Genomic DNA, 20,385 nt, shown 5'->3' on the forward strand with positions numbered 1-20,385 from the left:
GTATTGTACTCCGTATTTTTTTCACTTGATTAGGAATAGGCTGTTAGAGTCCACGGTGAGCTGACAATGGCATTACCTTTGAGAAAACCGCACAATGTCTGTACAATAAAAACCCTATTTAACACTAGGTAGTATACAATGTAATTGATTTAATTAATTCTATTATAGCAGTGATACATTTTCTAAGTGTATTGTACATCTAACTGCGTATTCTTTTATGTGCTTTTCTAATCACTCAGGGATTCTCAAGCTGATGGAGTATGGAGAAGAATATGTATTTACTCTTCCCAGTGCCTACGCTCGTTCTATACTCACTGTTCCCTGGGTGGAATTAGGAGGTAAAGTCAATATTACCTGTGCTAAGACAGGTTATGCCGCCACAGTTACGTTCCACACCAAGCCTTTTTATGGAGGAAAAGTGCACAGGTAAGAAAGGATATTTTAAAGTAACTCTCTACTTTTTATTACATTGGAAGTCATTGTATACAATTTTCTGGAAAGCTTTACATTTGAATAAATGTTATTTAATTTATTAATTATAGTACCTTATTGGTTAAAGGGGTATTCTCAAGTTATTAATTGTTTTAAGTAGACAGCATGAAAATAAACAAATTTGCAATTGACTTGCTTTTTCTGTCTGCTGTCTGTTAAGTACTCACTAGGTGAGGTAAATCCTCTAAGACCAAGGTTCGAGTGGGCACCTTTAGCAGAGGTACTGAGAGCCTCAGGCACAAAGTTAGCCTAGAAATTGGAAGCTACAGACAGGAGATGTCCTGGAGACCGTAGACATTTTGCAGACTGAGGCTACTTTCACACATCAGTTTTTTTCCATCAGGTACAATCCGGAAAAAAACGGGTTAAACGGATCCGGTACCGCATCCGTTTTATCCCCATAGATTTGCATTGTTACCGGATTGTACCTGATGGCTTTGCGTTGCATCCGTTTTTTTCCGGATGCGGCAAAATTAATTAAAGCGGCGGCCGGAGGCAACGTGTCTTGCAAGGTTTTGTTGTCCGGCAAAAAAACCGCATCGCGCCAGATCCGGCGCGTTTTACAGTAAAAGCCTATGGACGCCGGATCCGGCGCAATGCGGTAAAAAATGGATGCAGCTGCAGGATCCGTTTTTGTAAACTGCGCATGCACCAAATTAATTAAAAGAACTGATCCATCAAAAAAACGGACAAAACGGATGCAAAGACGGATGCAAAACGGATCCAACGGATCCGTTTTTTTTACGCATTCGGCATAACGGATCCGTTAAAAACCGGATCCGGTGGATACGGTTTTACATTTTTTTGCCGGATCCTTTGGATCAGGAAAAAAAAGGATTGTGCCTGAATGCAGAAAACTGATGTGTGAAAGTAGCCATATTGGAAACCGAAAGCAAACATGAAACGTCCTGAATAGTGATGGGCGGACTCGCAGATAGCCGGGACTGGTAGGTCTAACCGGGTAAAAAAAAAAAAAAACCTGGTTCCGGCCCGGGATAGATCCCGGTTAGCTGGCCGAATGCCGGTCACCATATAAGTCTTTGGGGACCAGGATCCAGCAATTAAAAATGGTGGTAGAAGGCAAAGGGGGATAGAAGCAAGCACTTCATACTTACTGAGTCTCCGACGTGTCTTTCATTGCTTCCAGGCAGCTCATTCGCTTCTGGAGCCGATCATTTACCTTCATGAATATGCACTGCTTTCCTCACCCACCAGTGTCTGTGATTGGTTGCAGTCAGATGCGCTCCCACCGTGAGTGGCAGTGTCAGCTGACTGCTTCCAATCACAGACGCTGTGTGCCTGTCTATCATGGTATAAAAACAAATAAAATATGTGGTGTAGGGTCTCCCCATATTATGATACCCAGCATAGATAAGGCATATAGCTACAGGCTGTAGCCTTCTGCTGTGCACTTATTTTGGCTGTGTATTAAAATACAAGGAATCACATTCGGCTTTTTTAAATTATTTCTATTTTAAATAATTTTAAAAAATAGCGTGTAGTTCTCCCCAGTTTTGATACCCAGCCATGATAAAGTCGACAGCTGGGAGCTGGTATTTTCAGGCTGGGGAGACCCGTGCATATTAGCCCCCCAGCCTAAAAATAGCAGGCTGCAGCTGTCTAGGATTTTCACATATCATTAGATGTGACAAACATGGCACTTTACCCGGCTCTTCCTGATTGCTCTGGTGCGGTGGCAGTTGGAGTATTAAGGAGTTAATGGCAGGCCAGAGCTGCCACTAAGCCAAAGATTATTAGTGGGTAGTGTTTGAGACCCCCCCATTACTAATCTGTAAGTGTAAGTAAATAAACACACAGCGAAAAATTCCTTTATTTGAAATTAGACACAAAAAAGCACCCTCTTTCACCACTTTATTAACCTCAAAAACACCCCTGCAAGTCTGACATCCACATGAGGTCCCACGATGATTCCAGCTCTGCTACTTCTGAAGCTCACAGCGAGCGCCATAGAGCAATAACTGTCCATTGTGAGCTGCAGGCAGAGCCAAAACCAGAGTCTAGCTACTATTTTTAAAAATTATAGAACTTTATTAATATCAAAAATTACGTACAAATCACACAGTTAAAATATAGGATTGATCGTCTTCACACTAGGACGCCGACCCCCGTTTTGAGGAAGGGAAAGGTTAGGGTAGGATCTTCCTTCCTTTCTCAATCCTATATTTTAACTGTGTGATTTGTACGTAATTTTTGATATTAATAAAGTTTTATAATTTTTAAAAAAAAGTAGCTAGACTCTGGTTTTGGTTAAATATCTACTTTGCGCATCTTCTCTTGGTATACAATGAGCTGCAGGCAGAGACAGAGAGCCCTGCAATCAGCTGTGATGTCACTTAGGTGATTTGCGGTCACAGGTGGAGGACCGTGGTAGCCTTTAGCTATGACCATAAATCACTTGAGTGATGTCACCGCTGATCATGCGGCTCACTCAGTCTCTGCCTGCAGCTCACAGTGGGTGGTCATTGTTCTATAGCACTCACTGTGAGTTTCAGATGCAGCAGAGCTAAAATCATTGTGGGACCTCTTGTGGATTATGTCAGACCTGCAGGGGTGTTTTGGGTGTTAATAAAGTAGTGAAGGAGTGTTTTTTTTTTTTTCTTCATTTTTCAACTGAAGTATTTTGTTTGTGTTTTTTTTTACTTTCACGTACAGATTAGTAATGGGAGTCTCATAGATGCCTCCCATTACTAATCTAGGACGTAATGGCAGCTGTGGGCTGTTATTAACCCCTTATTACTCCGATTGCCACCGCACCAGAGCAATGGGGAGGGGCCGGGTAAAGCGCGGGCTTGTCGTATCTATGGATGCGGAAGAAGAGTGAGCGGCTCCGGGAGCAGTTACAGCCGCGTAGGAGACTCTGTAAGTATGAAGCGCTTGCCTCATTCCTATTTTCTTTATTATTTATTTTTTATTTCCCAAGTGCACGATTCGGATCATTAACCGGAATTCCCTGAGAATTTCGGGCCTGTGCCAGGCACTCGGGTACATTTAAAATTGCGCGCATCTGGACTTTTATAGTCCAAGTCGACCCATCACTAGTCCTGAAGACTGCATACAGGTTGCAGAGGTACTAAAAGCCGCAGAAAGACAGGTACCTGAAGAACTAGAAACGACAGGCAGCCAGGAGACGCCCTGGAGACTGCAGTCAAGTTGCAGAGGTGCTGAAAGCTGCAGACAAGTAACTGAGGAACTGGAAGCGCCAGGCAGCAAGGAAACACCCTGGAGACCAGAGACAGGTTGTCTGCAGCTTTTAGTAACTCTGCAACCTGTCTGTGATCTCCGGGACGACTCCTTGCTGCTTGACACTTACAGTTTTTCAGTTACCTGTCAGTAACTCTGCAGACAGGTAGCTGAGGAACTGGAAGTTCCAAGCAAACAGATGTCCTGAAGTCTGCAGACAGAGAGCTGTGCACTGACAAAATAAAAATCTTAACACCATGACAGAGGTGTGTGACTTGGTAGGCCTTAGATAGGCTTAGGAAGTTCATTACATTGGGTCATTCCAGGCTACTTGCAAAGCCTGAGTTGGGGCACAAGAACGTTTTAGCGGACCAGGGTGAAGGCAGCAGGGCAGAGTTCAGACATGGACAGGGTTGTAACACTGTCATTTTCCTGCAATGAGAGCTTTTATCTTATATGTTGTGCAGCTGATTTCCATAGAGCTTGGCCATTAGTGCTTGCCCAAACCCCGGCCTAGAGTAGCTGCACAGTAATTAATTTCAAGAGAAGGTTTAACACCTATCATCCCAGTCCGTTCTCCCCAGCCCACTGATTTCTAGACAGCTTTTAGCCGTTTGCCTCCTTCCACATCCTTCTCAGCTCTTGACACACTGCTGTTATAAATCTTGCAAAATCACCAGCCTGCAGCTTCAGCTTCTTCTACAGCAGTTCTCTTATTCACAGCTCTGACTTTCTTGAGCTGTATTATTCAAATGCCCTGTTAGCTCTATATGTAATATGGTGATATCAGTTAGACTCAGAAAACACCTGTAGCTGAATGTGTTACAGCCGAACTTGTTCTCAGCTTTGGAGTTCTACTAATACTACAGTCCTGTCACTCACCCGAAATGTCACTGAAGGAGGAGAAACCACCAGAAACCATGAAGTAAGGAGACTTTACGGAAACTGCAGAGCTCTAAGCTGCTCAAGCAATAACTTGCAAATACCTCTTTAACACTAGAAGTCCCAGAGAGGAGTCATTTAACATTTCTACCTTTGGAACCCAGAGACGGGTAGAATGACCTGAAGGATTTTAGCTAACATCCTATAATCACCGTCTTTTGTTCTGTAATTAAGGCCATTACTGTCGCACCACTGGAGGTTGTTGTTTTCCATTGAGTGTAGCCATTTAGTTTCTAGTTATTTCTATTCAGTTTAGACTAAGGGTCATTTGACCCTCTTTCGGGACTTAAGGGGGGGGCTCGAAATTTCTGGGACTTCTAGTGTTAAGACATTTTTACAGAGTTTTTGAAGTATATGTCTATTTTTTATAAACCTTCATTATTTGTTATATTTACAAATTTATTGTTTGGGTTTTTTCTTCCACTTTTACTACCTCAGCCTAAAGAACTAAACCATGTGCAGCATCTTTTGAGGACGCAGGAGGACATTGTACAGATGTCTGACTGTGAGACCAGGAGCTAAACAATTTGAATGTTATGAGAGCTGCAAAGCTTACAATGCATGTAAGAAATACTGTGAAAATCTCCATTTTTCTTCCGCTAAGCTTTAGAACGCCAATCTGTCTGTTTGTGGAACAGAATCCTGCAGAGACTACCATTTGGCCTCCTGCTTTATGCTAAAGGGTAGGAAAAATGGTAAAAATAATGTCAACCCTCTCCCCCGCCACAGAATTTTATAGAATCTTCAAAGGTGTTTTATCATTTTATGAGCATTACATAAGCAAAGACTTCCATGTCTCCATACAGTATAAGTAAATGTTTCTATGAATGCATTTCCATCTATCCTGGTAGACATGGGATTACAATTTTGGAATTAGTGGGAGATCCAGTGATCAGTCTCTCCACTCAAGCCTTTTCTAAAATGTTTTTGAAGAGAAAACAGACTTATTTTCAGTAGAATCAAAACAAAGAAAATATTACTTTCCTAATAATTCTACCCTCTCATCTAAACTTTAAAATTGTTAATGCACATTACGAGAGGTAATACATTCTTGACATAATGTGAAACCCACAATTATCCTATATCTTGCAGGATTCATCTGTTTTGTCATAAAAAAAAAAGAAAACCGCTGTTAACCTGCAGATATGGGTTTAATCTGCAAGTAATTGGCATTCTGACGCTGTCTGGGCCACCACACAAAAAGTCCCACTGTTGAGAGAATATTAACTTTATTCCTCCAGGCAGCTGTAACCACACCCCTGACTGACTGTCAGTGAGCTGATTTCCTCCTGGCGGTAGGGCTATCACTCCTGCAGCTGAATGCTATAGCGTTTTATTTACATGATAGGTTCACTTTAAGAGAACGTTCGCTGTATGGCTGTGTGCTTTGTGTTTCATAGCATTAATTTCAAACAATGGTTAGATCCTTAGCCAGACCTAATCCATGAAGCCTGTGAGAGTTTGTGAGCTGATTGCTTCAGTGGAGCTCTAAAGGGGGCTTTACACGCTACGATATCGTTAATGTTTGGTCGCCGGGGTCAAGTTTTTAGTGACGCACAGCCGGCGTCATTAACGATATCGCAGCGTGTAATACTTACCAGCGACCTTAGGCGACCTCAAAAATGGTGAAAATCGTTCACCATGGAGAGGTCGTCCCAAAGTCAAAAATCTGTAAGGGTTTTTAGCGTTGTGGTTCATCGCTCATGCGGCAGCACACATCGCTATGTGTGACACCGCATGAGCGAGGAACGTCTCCTTACCTGCCGCCGGCCGCAATGAGGAAGGAAGGAGGTGGGCGGGATGTTACGTCCTGCTCATCTCCGCTCCTCTGCTTTGATTGGCCGGCCGCTTAGTGACGTTGTGGTGACGTCGCTGTGATGCCGAACGTCCCTCCCCCTTGAAGGAGGGATTGTTCGGCAGTCATAGCGATGCCGCCGACCAGGTAAGTATGTGTGACGCTGCGTAGCGATAATGTTCGCTACGGCAGCGATCACAAACAATCGCATGCGCAACAGGGGCGGGTACTTACACAGTCGCTATCCCTAGAAATTGCTAGCGATATCGCTACCTTGTAAAGCCCCCTTTAGTAAAGAATGATGACAGTCTCATTATGTAAACTTCTTGTTTTCTTGCTTCTACATATTTCAGCCTTAAGCCCCCATCACATTTAACGACTTACCAGCGATCCCGAAAACGATGTGACCTGATAAGGATCGCTGATAAGTCGCTGGGAGGTCGCTGATGAGATGTCACACAGTCAGACCTTACCAACGATGCAGTAACGATGAGCAACCTGTATAACGATAAGCGACCTGTATAAGAGGTCATTGTTAGGTGTCAAACACAGCGATGTGTCCCGCCCAGCAGGACATCACCTTTGAAGAAAATGATCCGGACCCTTCAGCAACGACTAGCGATCTCACAGCAGGGGCCTGATCGCTGGTAGGTGTCACACATAACGAGATCGCTGGTGAAATCGTTACTGCGTCACAGAAACTGTGACGCAGCAATCTCGTTGTGTGTGACGGGACCTTTACAGTAAAGCCACTTTCAGAAGACTTTGCACGTCTAATATATATAGATATAATAATATATTCAGATTCATCCAAGTAATACATTTTCCCTCTTAGATTAGGAATATGGTCTTCTGCCTCATGTGGCTTCCGTTTTCTTCATCAGGACAAACATTGTAGACTACTCGGTTGAATGAAATATAATAAGTTTGTCTTTTTAGGCAATGTTCACACAGGACATTTTTGCAGCATTTTTTTCCTGATAAAAACCCGATCTTGTGGCAGGATGTCTCCTTTGAGTCATCTGCAGTTTTGGTGCTGTTTTTTGTGGTGTTTTTACAGCGTTTTTTTCTGTGATGTCAAGACCAGCAGGAGTTCAAAAGTACCCGAGTGCTGGGCTGGGCTGGGATTGACCTGGATTCGGCAATCGGGTAGTAAGAAAAAAAAAAAAAGAAAGAAAAAAAGAAAAAATTAAAGCAAGCACGCTATATTTAGCAGCCTCCGACATCGCTGTACCTACTCGGTAGATGCTAGAGTGTATGGACTCCTTCCATGTATGACGTCATTTCAACATACCCCTATCACATGGGGGCAAGGGGGCGAAGCATGATATAGTGGAAGGGAGAAAATATCACCAAGCCAGTCACGCCCACTAACCCGGAAGGCGCCCATACATTCTAGGCTCAACTTTACTTGCTCCCGCTGCCCCTCCTACTTCCGGAGCTGCTCATTAGTCTCATGCATATTCACTGCTTTTCCATTGCACTGGTGTCTGTGATTGGTTGCAGTCAGAAGTCAGACATGACCACAGCCTGTGTGACCGCGTCTGACTGCAACCAATCACAGGCCTGATCTGCAAGTCTATCGTTCAGTAAAAAATAAATTGAAAAAAAAATGACGTAGGGTCCCCCAATATTATGATACCCAGCACAGATAAAGCCCATGGCTACAGACTGCAGCCCCAGTTGTGTGCTTATCTTGCCTGTATATATATAGAAAAAAAAGGGACCACATGCTGTTTTTTAATTATTTAAATAAACAAAAAAAACTGCGTGCGGTCCCCCCAATTTTGATACCCAGCCAAGATCAAGCCCACAGCTGGGGCTGGTATTCTCAGGCTGGAAAGACCCGGCCTAAAAATATTAGCCTGTAGTCGCCCAGGATTGTCGCATCCACTAAATGCCACATTCCCAGCACTTTACCCAGCTCTTCCCGAATTGCCCTGGTACAGTGGCAGTCAGGGTAATATCAGCTGCGACTAAGCTCTAGATTGGTAATGGCAAGAGTCTATGAGACACCCCCATCACCAATCTGTAGTAAGTTAAAACAAACATAAACACCGAAAAAATCCTTTATTTGAAATAAAATACAAAAAACACCCTCTTTGACCACTTTATTAATTCCCAACAGCCTGCAGGTCCGACATAATCCACATGAGGTCCCATGACTATTGAGCTCTGCTGCATCTGAAGATCACAGCAAGCACCATATAACTGCCCGCTGTGAGCTCCAGAGAATGAATGAGCTGCATGATCAGCGGTCACTTCACTCAGGTGATTTCCAGTCACAGGTGGCGATACCTGTGACTGTAATAGCCTGAGTGAGGACACCGCTGAATGCGCAGCCCATTCATTGTCTCTACACTAGACCCGCAGACCAGGTCTGTGATTGGTTGCAGTCAGATGCTGTCACTGAGGCTGGGGGTGCGTCTGACTGCTACCAGTCACAGATGAAAGCAGTCAATATGTAATGAAGGTAATGAGCTGGGAAATGGAGGAGCCGCGGGAGCGTACAGCGTCATCAGTGATTCTGTAAATATAGCGCACCTGTTCCAATCCACCTATCCCCACCACCATTTTTAAGTGCCGGTCAGATACCCTGGATCAATTTCGGGCCAGAACCTGTTTTTTTTTATTAACCCGGTTAGACCCACCGATCCAGGGTATCTGCAAGTCCACCTGTCACTAGGTTGAAAAAAACATGGTTAAAGCGCTGAAAAGAATTGACGTGTTCATTCTCTTCATAACGCAGCAAAACCAGAGGTGGTTCACAAAACCGTCAGGAAAATCCTAGAGGTGTTCTGTGTGTATGAATGAGATTCCAGAAATCTCATAGACTTTTCTGGGACTGTAAAAAGAAGCGCTTAATTAGCTTGGATTTGCATGAAAACAAGGTAAATCCGTGGCTAATAAAAAGGCTGCAAAAATGCCAAGTGTGAACATAGCTTTACTCTACTTGCTCAAATTTACTCGCCTTGTTCCTATGTGTATATGTTGCTTTTTTATATGCAGAGTCACAGCTGAGGTTAAGCACAATCCCACCAATGTAATAGTATGTAAGGCCCAAGGGGAGTGGAATGGAGATCTAGAATTCACATACAACAGTGGAGAAACCAAAGTCATTGATACTACAAAGCTCTCAGTTATTAGGAAAAAGATTCGACCCCTGGAAAAGCAAGGACCCACCGAATCAAGGTATGTTCATTGTATAGTCTAATGTTCCTTTCTTTACTGCAATGATAAAATGCAGGAATATCATGGGTACTGTATTTTTTGGATCATAAGACAAACTTTATAGCAAGAAAAAATATTGTAAAATATGTGCATATTATAGTGTGGAGGCAGCTTCCTATAATCGAGGAGAACGTTGACACTGCATCCTTCCGGTTACTGAGAGAACTTTTCTCCTCTTCCCCTACACTGATCAGTCTAATCGTTGCAGGGCAGAGAGAAAACTACCATAATCTGCACATCACTAGCGCGGCATGGATACTGCAGCTCATGACTAACTGAAAGATCTTTCAGGCCATATGATCAATCACATGCCTGGAAGCGTCTTCAAATTGTTGTAATATACAGTATGAACAGTGCAGCAACAGACTATATTGTGTTGCTGCAACAGAGCAATTTGTCTGTGTGGATGTAGCAGAGCTGTGTATCCAGGAGAGCTGTGTGTATGTGCGCACGCATGTGTGTGTATGTAGCAGAGCTATTAGTGTATGTTGCAGAGCGATATCTGCATGTAGCAGAGGTGAATGAACAGTTCCATGAAAAATTCATACCCCATGAACTTTAACTTTTTTCACATTACATTCACAAATGTATATATTTTAGTGTGATTTTATATCATATACCAACTCTAAGTATCCAAATATTTGTAAACAAAATGAGTAATGGTTTTCTAAATATTTTAAAAAATATGAATCTGAAAATTGTGACGTGCATTTGTGTTCAGCCCCCTGTAGTTTATACGCCTGTATAAAATCCTGAGTGACCAATTGCCTCCAGAAGTCACCTAATTAGTAAATTGAGGCCATTTGTGTGCAATTTATTTTCAGTATAGCTATAGCTGATCTGTGAAGGGATCAGAGGTTTGTTTGTGAACCTTTGGGATCAAACGGCATCATGAAAAATAAGGAACCCGCCAGACAGGTCAAGCATAAAGTTGTGGAGAGAAGTAAAGCAGGGTTAGGTTAAAGAAAAAACAAAAAATAAAACACAAGCTTACGGAGCACTCTTTGATCCATCATCCAAAAACAGAAGGCATATGGCACAATTGAAAACCCACCAAAACATGGCTGTCCACCTCAACCAACATCCCAAGCAAGGAGAGTACTAATCAAGCAGCATGCAAGCAGCCAAGTCATCCATGGTCACTCTGTATGAGCTGCAGATTTCTACAGCTCAGGGGGAGGAGGAATCTGCCCACAGAAGAACTATTTGTTGTGTATGGAAGATTTTCATGAGGAAAGCTATTTTTGAAAGCAAGCCATACAAATCTAGTTTGCAGTTTGTAAACAGAGATGCAGGAGACGCAGCTAGCATGCAGAAGAACATGCTCTGATCAGACAACAAGACTAAAGTAGATCTTTTTGGGCTACATGTAAAATGCTATGTGAATCAGAAAACTGCATATCTTCCTGAAAACACCATCCCTACTGTCTGTCATGGTGGTGGCAGCATCATGCTGTGGGAATGCTTTTCTTCAACAGGGACAGGGAAGCTGGTCAGAGTTAATGGGAAGATGGATGGAGCTAAATAGGTTACCCATCTGGCTTTGAGAAAAAATGCAGCTTGCATTCGAAATGCATCAATTTGTTTTTCATCCCCCACGTCACATCTTGCTGTATTTTAATCATGAATTTAGAAAATAAAGTATTTATGAAATTTTCATCTCAAGCTGGAACAAATTATTGTTGTGTCCAAGCATTTTCTCGACGTTCACCTTTCCTATCATGACGTGCTTCCGTGCATACAGAAAGTCCAAACTTGGTGGTAAGCTTGCTTTACAAAAACTTTAATCGTGGAGGAAAACCTATTGAAAGCTGCAAAATACTTCAGACTGGGGCATAGACTCGCCTTCCAGCAGGAGAAAGTCCCTAAACATACTGCCAGAGCTATAATAAATGGTTCAGATCAAAGCATATTCTTGTGTGTGATTGGCCCAGTCAAAGTCCAGACCTAAATCTCATTGAGAATCTGCAAGACTTGAAAATTGCTGTTCACGGATGCCTCTATTCAATCTCACTGACCTAGATCTATTTTGCAATGAAGGATGGGAAAAAAATGTCAGCCTCTAGATGTTGATAACTGATAGAGACATGCCCCAAAAGACTTTCCACGGTAATTGAGAGACAGGTGGTCATACAGAGCATAAAATCTCAATAAAATACATTTGAGTCTTTGTAAATAGAACCAACCAGCAGGATTTTCATACATAAAGTAAAGCCGGTGTTATACTGGCACTAGGATGCTGAATGTAAGTATAACTTTTGTTCTGAGATTGGATGTTTTATTTCAGAAATATGTGCAAGTAAAGTTCCAGCAATGCACTGCTACTTGATTGACAGGTGTAACGGAAATACGTGGTTTGAGTTTTGCTATCTGTTCCCTCCCGTCTGCCTACCTGGCCTTCCTCCCCCTGTCGCTGTCATAGATGTTAATTCCGGCACCTGTGCATTATTATTTGTAAGTATTGCAGAAAACTTCACTAAGGTTTGAAGATGAGCGGCTCCGTCGAGGTTCGGTTCGCCAGCAGCCAACGAGCCTAGCTCCACGAGCTCAAGCTTGACCCGAACCCTGGATCAAGTCCCTGATTTGCAGTTTAAGTCTCCGCCCACATACAGCCAGCCATAAGCAGACCCACTTCCAGGGCAGGGTAGGCGGGTTTTTTCAAGCTTTTTTTTTTTGTTGTTGCACACTACATGTCCTCATGCTGTTGTTACCCCTAGTGTACGCCATTCAAACACTGGAAGCGGCTCGCACAGGGCTGAACACCAAGCATATCTGTGCACAGCTTTGCTCGTGCAAATTTTCTTTGCACGTAAAGCATCCAAACCCTGAACCTTGAGTTTTAAATTTTGTGTTCGGCTTGAAAAGCGACTGTCAGTAGACTATCTACTGCTTGGTTTTGATTTTTTTCTATTTTAAACTATACAATAAATGTGATGTTTTAACTTCACCTTTGGATTTCTATTACGAAGAGTGCTGAAAAATTTTCTTCTTTTTGTACACTTTATATCAAGCCAGTAAGCTAAACTGGACTCCCCGTGCATCACCTGCAGCAAAACCTTTCTAGGAGTGGTAAGCTGATATAAATTCTGAACTTTGTTTCCTTGTGTAACAAAAGTGAGTGAAAACGGCCAAATTGTGCCCAATTAGCCATTTTTCCTTCCTGGTGTCATGTGACTCATTAGGGTTACAAGATCTCAGGTGTGAATGGAGAGCAGGTGTGCACCTCATGGCAAATAACTCTAAGGATTAGAAAAAAAAATTGTTGCTCTACATAAGGATGGCCTAGGGAAGGCTATTATAAGATTGCCAGCACCCTGAAACTGAGCTGCAGCACAATGTTCAAGCCCATACAGCAGTTTAACAAGACAGGTTCTACACAGAACAGGTCTCGCCATGGTCAACCAACGATTTTGAGTGCACTTGCTCAGCATCCTATTCAGAGGTTGTCTTTTCAAAATAGACCTATGAGTGTTGCCAGCATTGCTGCAAAGGTTAATGGGGTGGTGGGGTCAGACTATATACCTCATACTGCATCAAATTAGTCTGTATAGCGGTTATCCCAGAAGGAAGCCTCTTCTAAAGATGATCCCACAAATCCGTTTTCTGAAGACAGGCAAACTAAGGACATGGATTACTAGACCTATATCCTGTGGTCTGATGAAACCAATATAAACTTATTTGGTTCAGATGTTGTCAAGGGTGTGTGGTGGCAACAAGGTGAGAAACACAGAGACAAGTGTGCCTTGCATATAGTCAAGCATGATGGTGGTAATGTCATGGTTTGAGGCTGCATGAGTGCTGCCGGCTGTGGGGAGCTACGGTTCATTGAGGGAACCATAAATGCCAATATATAATGTGACATACTGAGGCAGAGCATGATCCCCTCTCTTCGTAAACTGGGCAGCAGGGCCCTGCAAGATCACCACTGCTTGCTAAAGAAACTTAGGGTAAAGTTGCTGGACTGGCCAACTGGAGGAGTGGAAGAGGATTCCAGTGGCAACCTGTGAAGCTCAAGTGAACTTAATGTCCAAAAGAATTAAAGCAGTGTTTGAAAATAATTGTGGACACACAACACACAAAATATTGCCACTTTAGGCACAATTTGGGCATTTTCACTTAGAGTTTCACTTTTGTTGCCACCTATTTAGGCATTAATGACTGTGTGTTGAGTTATTTATAGGGCACAGCAAATTTACACTGTTATACAAGCTGTACACTGACTACTTTACATTGTATCAAAGTGTCATCTCTTCAGTCTTGTCTCATGAAAAGATGTAATAAAATATTTACGAAAACGTGAGGGGTGTGCTTACTTTTGTGATATAATATATAGAAAATGCAGTAGTTTAACACTTCAGTACAAAATTTGCTGAGACATCCATCCGCAAATTGACATCTGTATAGATGAATCTCTGGCTAATTTCAAATGGAGGTTAAAATTCCGACAGTAGTTACCTGGGTTGACCCCCTTGAATGTTCCTTTGCCCTTGGAATGTGGGGGAAGATTGTGAGTTAATTGGTACACCGACTGCTGGATAAAGATTATCACCTCTAAGTAGATATCTTTTACACTTGCAACCCACTCTTCAAGTCCCTTACTGCCAGAGGTAACATTACATGTGTCACCGTTAGAAAATAAATCAGAGAGGCCTCCCAAAGCCGCTAATTGGGCAAATGCTGAGTAAAAGTGACAGCACAACCCAATATAGTGACTACATGCTGGTGGTCAAGTATAAGGAAAGCAGGATGTTCTCATCTTGACCATAATACACTGTGACAACAGCTCCCCTGTCTCTGTCCCAGGTACCAGAACAGAAGTCACAAAGCCAGATTGTATGCTGGATTACAATATGTTCATGGGGGATGTAGATCTCTCAGATCAGGTCCTCCAACCATACAGTGCCATGTGAAATACAAAAGCATGGTACAAAAATTTGGCTGTGCACATAGTACAGATGGCACTGTACAATGCGTTTGTGCTGTTTCGATGTGTAGGCAATATGGGGAACTTTCTTCAGTTTTAGGAGGTAGTCATTAAGGCCCTAATGTTTGGCAGTCAGGAAGGTGAAGGACCCAGTAGTTCTAAAACTGTGCCAGGTCAACCTTTTCCCATTGTGAGTTCCCAAACCGCAAGGAAGGGAAGAACACAGAAAATGTGCAGAATATGCTCCAAGAGGGAAAGATGAAGGGACACAATTTACCATTGTGAAACTTGCCCCAAGAAATCTGGCCTTTACATTAAAGATTACCTCAAAGTGTACCACACGTCCATGAATTGCTAAAATGTAGCTTTATCCTGTTGACACAACACCGTTTTATAGTTTGATGTAGTCTGCATAACTTACACGTAGAACCACATTTTTAATTTGTGTACAGTAAAACCAAAAGCTTTATTAGCATTACTATAAATATGCCTCTAGATTATTTTTAAGCATTGTTTTTTATTGAAATTCTCTCAAACATAAATGCACATATTACTTGAAACATACATATATGACAAGGGCTTGGCAAAGCCTGCAATCACATGCAGACTGCATTACCATGAGAAAATAAAGAGTCAAATATATATTCCAAATAGGGTTACTTTGACTCAAAGAAGAATAAACCAAAAACTTGGAGGGGGAGGGGAGAAAAAAGCATATCTGAAACAGGTACCTCTCTTGCATATAAATCACCCAACATGGGTGTGTAACCTAGTCTCTCTTTGAGAGTTGTGCGGACCCACCGACACCCGGATAGACCTCCAACACTTAGAAGTATCTCCATTCAGCAGTTCTCGTAAAGGTAATTCTATACAGGTGCTTCTCCCAGTAGTAGTTGCTCTTGAAACCACACTGTAAGTTGCAAGCAAGTTCTAATGTCATCCTGAATATATGCCTCTAGATTATTCCTTGAGAGCTGTAGTTTCCAAAATGTGTCACTTGTGGAGGGTTTCCACTGTTTAGGCACATCAGATGCAAATTTGACATGGTGTCCGCTAACGATTCAAGCTAATTTTACTTTCCAAAAATGAAATGGTGCTCCTTCCCTTTTGAGCCCTGCCATGTGCCTAAACAGTAGTTTTCTACCACATATGGCATATCGGCATACTAAGAAGAAATTGCAAAACATATTGCATGGTACATTTTCTCCTGTTACGGTTGTGAAAATAAAAAGAATTGGGGCTTAAATAACATTTTTGTGGGAAAATGTGATTTTTTTTTATTTTCACAGCACATTATAAAATTCTGTGAAGCACCTGAGGTTTCAAAGTGCTCACCACAGATCTAAATAAATTCCTTGAGGGGTCTAGTTTTCAAAATGGGTTCACTTGTGGGGTGTTTCCACTGTTTAGGCACATCAGTTGCTTTCTAAATGTGACACGACAATTTTGCATTCCATTAGTTAAATGGCACTCCTTCCCTTCTGAGCCCTGCCGTGCACCCAAACAGTAAATTTTTCAGCACATGTTAGTTATCAGGGTACTCAGGAGAAATTGTACAACAAATAGTATGTTACATTTTCTCCTGTTACCCTTGTGAAAATGCAAAATTTGAGGCTAAAGTAACATTGTTGTGGGAAAGTAAAAATTTTCATTTTTTTCATTCCACATCGCTTAAGTTCCTGTGAAGAACCTGAAGGGTTAATAAACTTCTTAGATGTGGTTTTGAGCAGTTTGAGGGGTGACGTTTTTAGAATGGTGTCACTTCAGGTATTTTTTGTCATCAAGGCCTCTCAATTAGGGATGGGCGAACCTGAACTGTAAAGTTCGGGGTCCGTACCGAACACATGGTATTCGTGCACACGACCCCGAACATGAGCTTTTCCTGGGAAGCTCGTGTTACAGTTTGGGTCCAGAGGCTGTAAAAAAAAAAAAAAAAAGGACATTATTAAAAAAACATTATGATCATACTTACAGGTCCCGCAACGCTTTCTGCAGACTGTCTGCAGCCACTTCTCCGTTCGTCCAATCATTGCTGTGCCGCCCGGTAACTGAATTACAGGACCTTCCGTGACGTCATACCCATGTGACCAGTCACGTGTGAATGTTGTATTATATCTTTTACTACAGACTGGTCACGTGAGTCATCAAAGGTACTGGTGCGCCGTGATGCGATTGTTGCATCGCGTCACCGCGCACAATCTCCTGACAGCAGCGGGTCAGATGCGTTTATTTCCATGCAGCTGAGGAGCTACTGTCGGGAGAGTGGGGTGATGCAATGTGAGACGTAAGTGCAATCATCTCACTGTCGGCCTGCTTCATCGCTCTGTGGAATCATGAATGGATAAGAAAGTCGGGTTTAACACTGCGCTAAAACCATGAAGCCAAACGATGTGATGAATTCTTTGCTATATTTTCTTTATTTAGGCCAAGTCAACGCGTTTCAAAGGCATGTCCGCCTTCTTCATCAGGACAGAGGAAAAAACAGCATGATACCAATTGCTACTTGGGGATACATATACCCAGTTTTTATCTTAATGTAATAAGGACATTTTATATTTTTTATATAATTATTTTTTCCCTATTTTATTAAGATACCCCAAAAATTCCTTCCCCCTTCCCCAGCTTTCATCATAAGGTGGGATTGTATGTTTTTATATACAACTTTTCATATATATCCTTTCATCTGTTGGTTGTGATAATTAATTTATTTGGTTTCAGCGTGTTTCTTAAAGGTTTTTACTCTTTATATATTTTTATTATATCTATTGTACGTTTGGCTTCATGGTTTTAGCGCAGTGTTAAACCCGACTTTCTTATCCATTCATGATTCCCTGTTGCATTATCGGGGCTGCTGCTTGACCATTTTCTGCATACATAGGAGTTGTGCCTGTCACAACTTCCATAGGTGAGCACCTGTTTTCATTTTCTAAGCCTGCATTGTTTGCCAGATAAGACCCTATGTGCGCTTTTCTCTCCACAGCTTTTTGAGTTCTTCATCGCTCTGTGCACAGTGATGGCAGGCTGACATGGGATTCTTTGCTTCTCACTGTCTATAGACTGTGTCTGTGCACAGTGATGATGCAGAGTTGACATTGCTGTCCCAGTGGATTACGTCGGACTAGGGATTTTTTTATAATAACGATGGAGTCTCTAAATGTCTTTTTTGTTTTATTTCTAACTAGCTGTACTACCCGGCTTCGTCCGGGTTAGTCGGACATATAAAAGACGTTCACTCTCAATCTTTGCATACATGTCAACAATAAATTGGTGGAAGAGGTGTCTGCATTTCAAGATGTGATTTTCCTCTGCAAATCTTGTCATGATCCTATATGAATAGAAGTCCATGGCAGACACTTTTTTTCCTGAAAGGTTGCCTGTTGTAGGGTCTGTCTGAGGTATTCCATCCTGTCCCTGCCAAAAGATCATTGGATATTGCAGAGCATCATAGGACCTGTGAGTTTCTTCTACTCGTTGCAAACTATTGTTCCTTTTCTGAAGCACAATGTCACGGCTTTGAAAATCATTACCTACAGTCAAGATGGCTACCTCATCAAATGTGGGAGCATTGAAACGTTGCTGATGTTCACCTTGTGGTATTTTGTCAGCTCGAATGACAACCTTGTAATCGTCATTTGGCATGCATTCAAGTGCAGTCTTGAAAAGTTGAACATATGGATTGTTGGAGTGAAGGAACTGCTGCAAATTAGTGACAATATCAAGGCAAGTGTTAGGAATTAAAGAGCATCTCCGCTGATCCTCTGCCTCTGCATTTCCCATGAAGAAGAATTGAAAAAATTGAGGATCTTCTTCTTGTAATGGAAGCAGTGACCCAATTAAGTGGTAAACCTGTCCTTGAACTTTAAATGTCGGCATAAATCCTGTTGTAAACATTTCTTTTGTTGCACCAAATGATGTCATTTGGAAGCAGGATTTGTACTTCCTAATGTTGTCCAAGAAATGCTTTGATATTGTATTGGAGAGGTGGAAGTTTTATTTTGCCATTTGCACAGCATAAACCTGGCGGTTCATCTTTCCATTTCAGGGCACTGCAGTACATGCAGACCACATCCATTTTTCCTATCTGAACTTTAGGATGATCCTGATCGTTTATGTCTGACTGGTAACAAAAGGCAGCAAGTTTCAAATTTCCAACCATTTCCTGTGTCCTGGTGGAAGAAATAGCAATTCTCTTAGTGGCAAGTTGGCCTTCTCTCTGCTGAGATGACTCATTAGCCCTTGAGGAAGCAGCTCCTCTTCTCTTATCGGCAAGCCTCGCTTCCCTCTCCTCAGAAAGTTTATTGGCTCTTGAGGAAGCAGCTGCTGTTCTCATGTGTGTCAGCCTTGAATCTTGGTCTTCACATTTTTCATTGGCTCGTAATTCAGCTTTTCTTTTCGCATCGTCTGACATTCGTGCCAAGGAATTCCTTTTCTTATGAGGCATTATTGTGGTAAAAATAGTTTGTAACTGACAGTTTCTACATCCTCTCACATAGGGGTAATGTGACTGACATCAACCTTTCCACCAACACACCCTAACTGACATCCTATTACCTCACACAAGCTTTGTTATACTGAGAATGTCCTTTGTTGCCTATATTAACCAATCAGAGCTCATATTAATTAACTGTAGCAAAATAGAAGCTGGGCTGTGATTGGTTGCTATTGGCAGCCTAATAAATTCCCAGTTAACAGAAAGCCCTCCCCCTGACAGTATATATTAGCTCACACATACACATAATAAACAGGTCATGTGACTGACAGCTGCCGTATGTCCTATATGGTACATTTGTTGTTCTTGTAGTTTGGCTGCTTATTAATCAGATTTTTATTTTTGAAGGATAATACTAGACTTGTGTGTGTTTTAGAGCGATTATGTGGCGAGGTTGGTGTATGTGTGGTGAGATATGTGCTGAGGGTGGTATATGTGTTCAAGCACGTGGTAATGTGTGGCGCATTTTGTGTGTGTGTTCATATCCCCAAGTGTGGTGAGTATCCCATGTCGGGGCCCTACCTTAGCAACTGTACAGTACATACTCCTTGGCGCCATCGCACTCATTCTTTAAGCCCCCCTTATTCACATATGGCAGCTGTCAATTTGCCTTCAACACTTTTCGTTTCATTTTTTCCCCATTATGTAGATGGGGGCAAAATTGATTTGTAAATTGGAACGCACGAGGTTAAAATTTAGTCTCACAACATAGCCTATGACGCTCTTAGGGTCCAGACATGTGAGTGTGCACAATTTTGTGGCTGTAGCTGCGGCGGTGCATAGGCCAATATCGGATATATATATATATATATATATATATATATATATATATATCTATTTATATACACATACACACATTCAGCTTTATATGTTAGATAAAAAAAAATTTCTTTGTTGTGTTTTTTTTTGTTACCTAGAAATTGAAATTCATGGTGGCCATGTGTAATTTGGTGTGACACCATGAAGTTAGGGCTTAGCACCATCTGAGAATACAAAGCTGGTTACCCTTTATTACCCAGAGTGCCACCACCACCAGGTGCACTAAACGACCTGGTTAAAGCGCATGGAAATGGTGCTAAGAAACAACGCGCCATTTCCAGGGGCTGCTGCGGGCTGCTGAGAATCCCAGCCCCCAGCTGCCTAGCTTTACCTGACTGGCGATCAAAATACAGCGGGACCCCATGCATTTTTTTAAATTATTTTTTTAAATAGTAAAAAAATGAATGGGCTTCCCTATATTGTGATCGCCAGCCAAGGTAAATTAGGCAGCGGGGGGTGACATCCCGAAGCAGTCTGCTTTATCTACACTGA

General features: G+C 42.1%; 1 protein-coding gene across 2 annotated transcripts in view; it reads left to right on the forward strand.

The window, feature by feature from the left end:
- The window catches only part of OSBPL10 (oxysterol binding protein like 10), a 749,675-nt gene that overhangs the window by 694,640 nt on the left and 34,650 nt on the right, over positions 1-20,385 (forward strand). For both annotated transcript variants that reach the window (XM_075315242.1, XM_075315243.1), the window contains 2 exons: positions 240-426; positions 9,440-9,622. In XM_075315242.1, the coding sequence (XP_075171357.1) occupies positions 240-426; positions 9,440-9,622 (370 nt within the window). The remainder of the gene's footprint in view (positions 1-239; positions 427-9,439; positions 9,623-20,385) is intronic.

The sequence above is a fragment of the Anomaloglossus baeobatrachus genome, chromosome 6 (assembly GCF_048569485.1).
Source record: "Anomaloglossus baeobatrachus isolate aAnoBae1 chromosome 6, aAnoBae1.hap1, whole genome shotgun sequence".
Lineage (NCBI taxonomy): Eukaryota > Metazoa > Chordata > Amphibia > Anura > Aromobatidae > Anomaloglossus > Anomaloglossus baeobatrachus.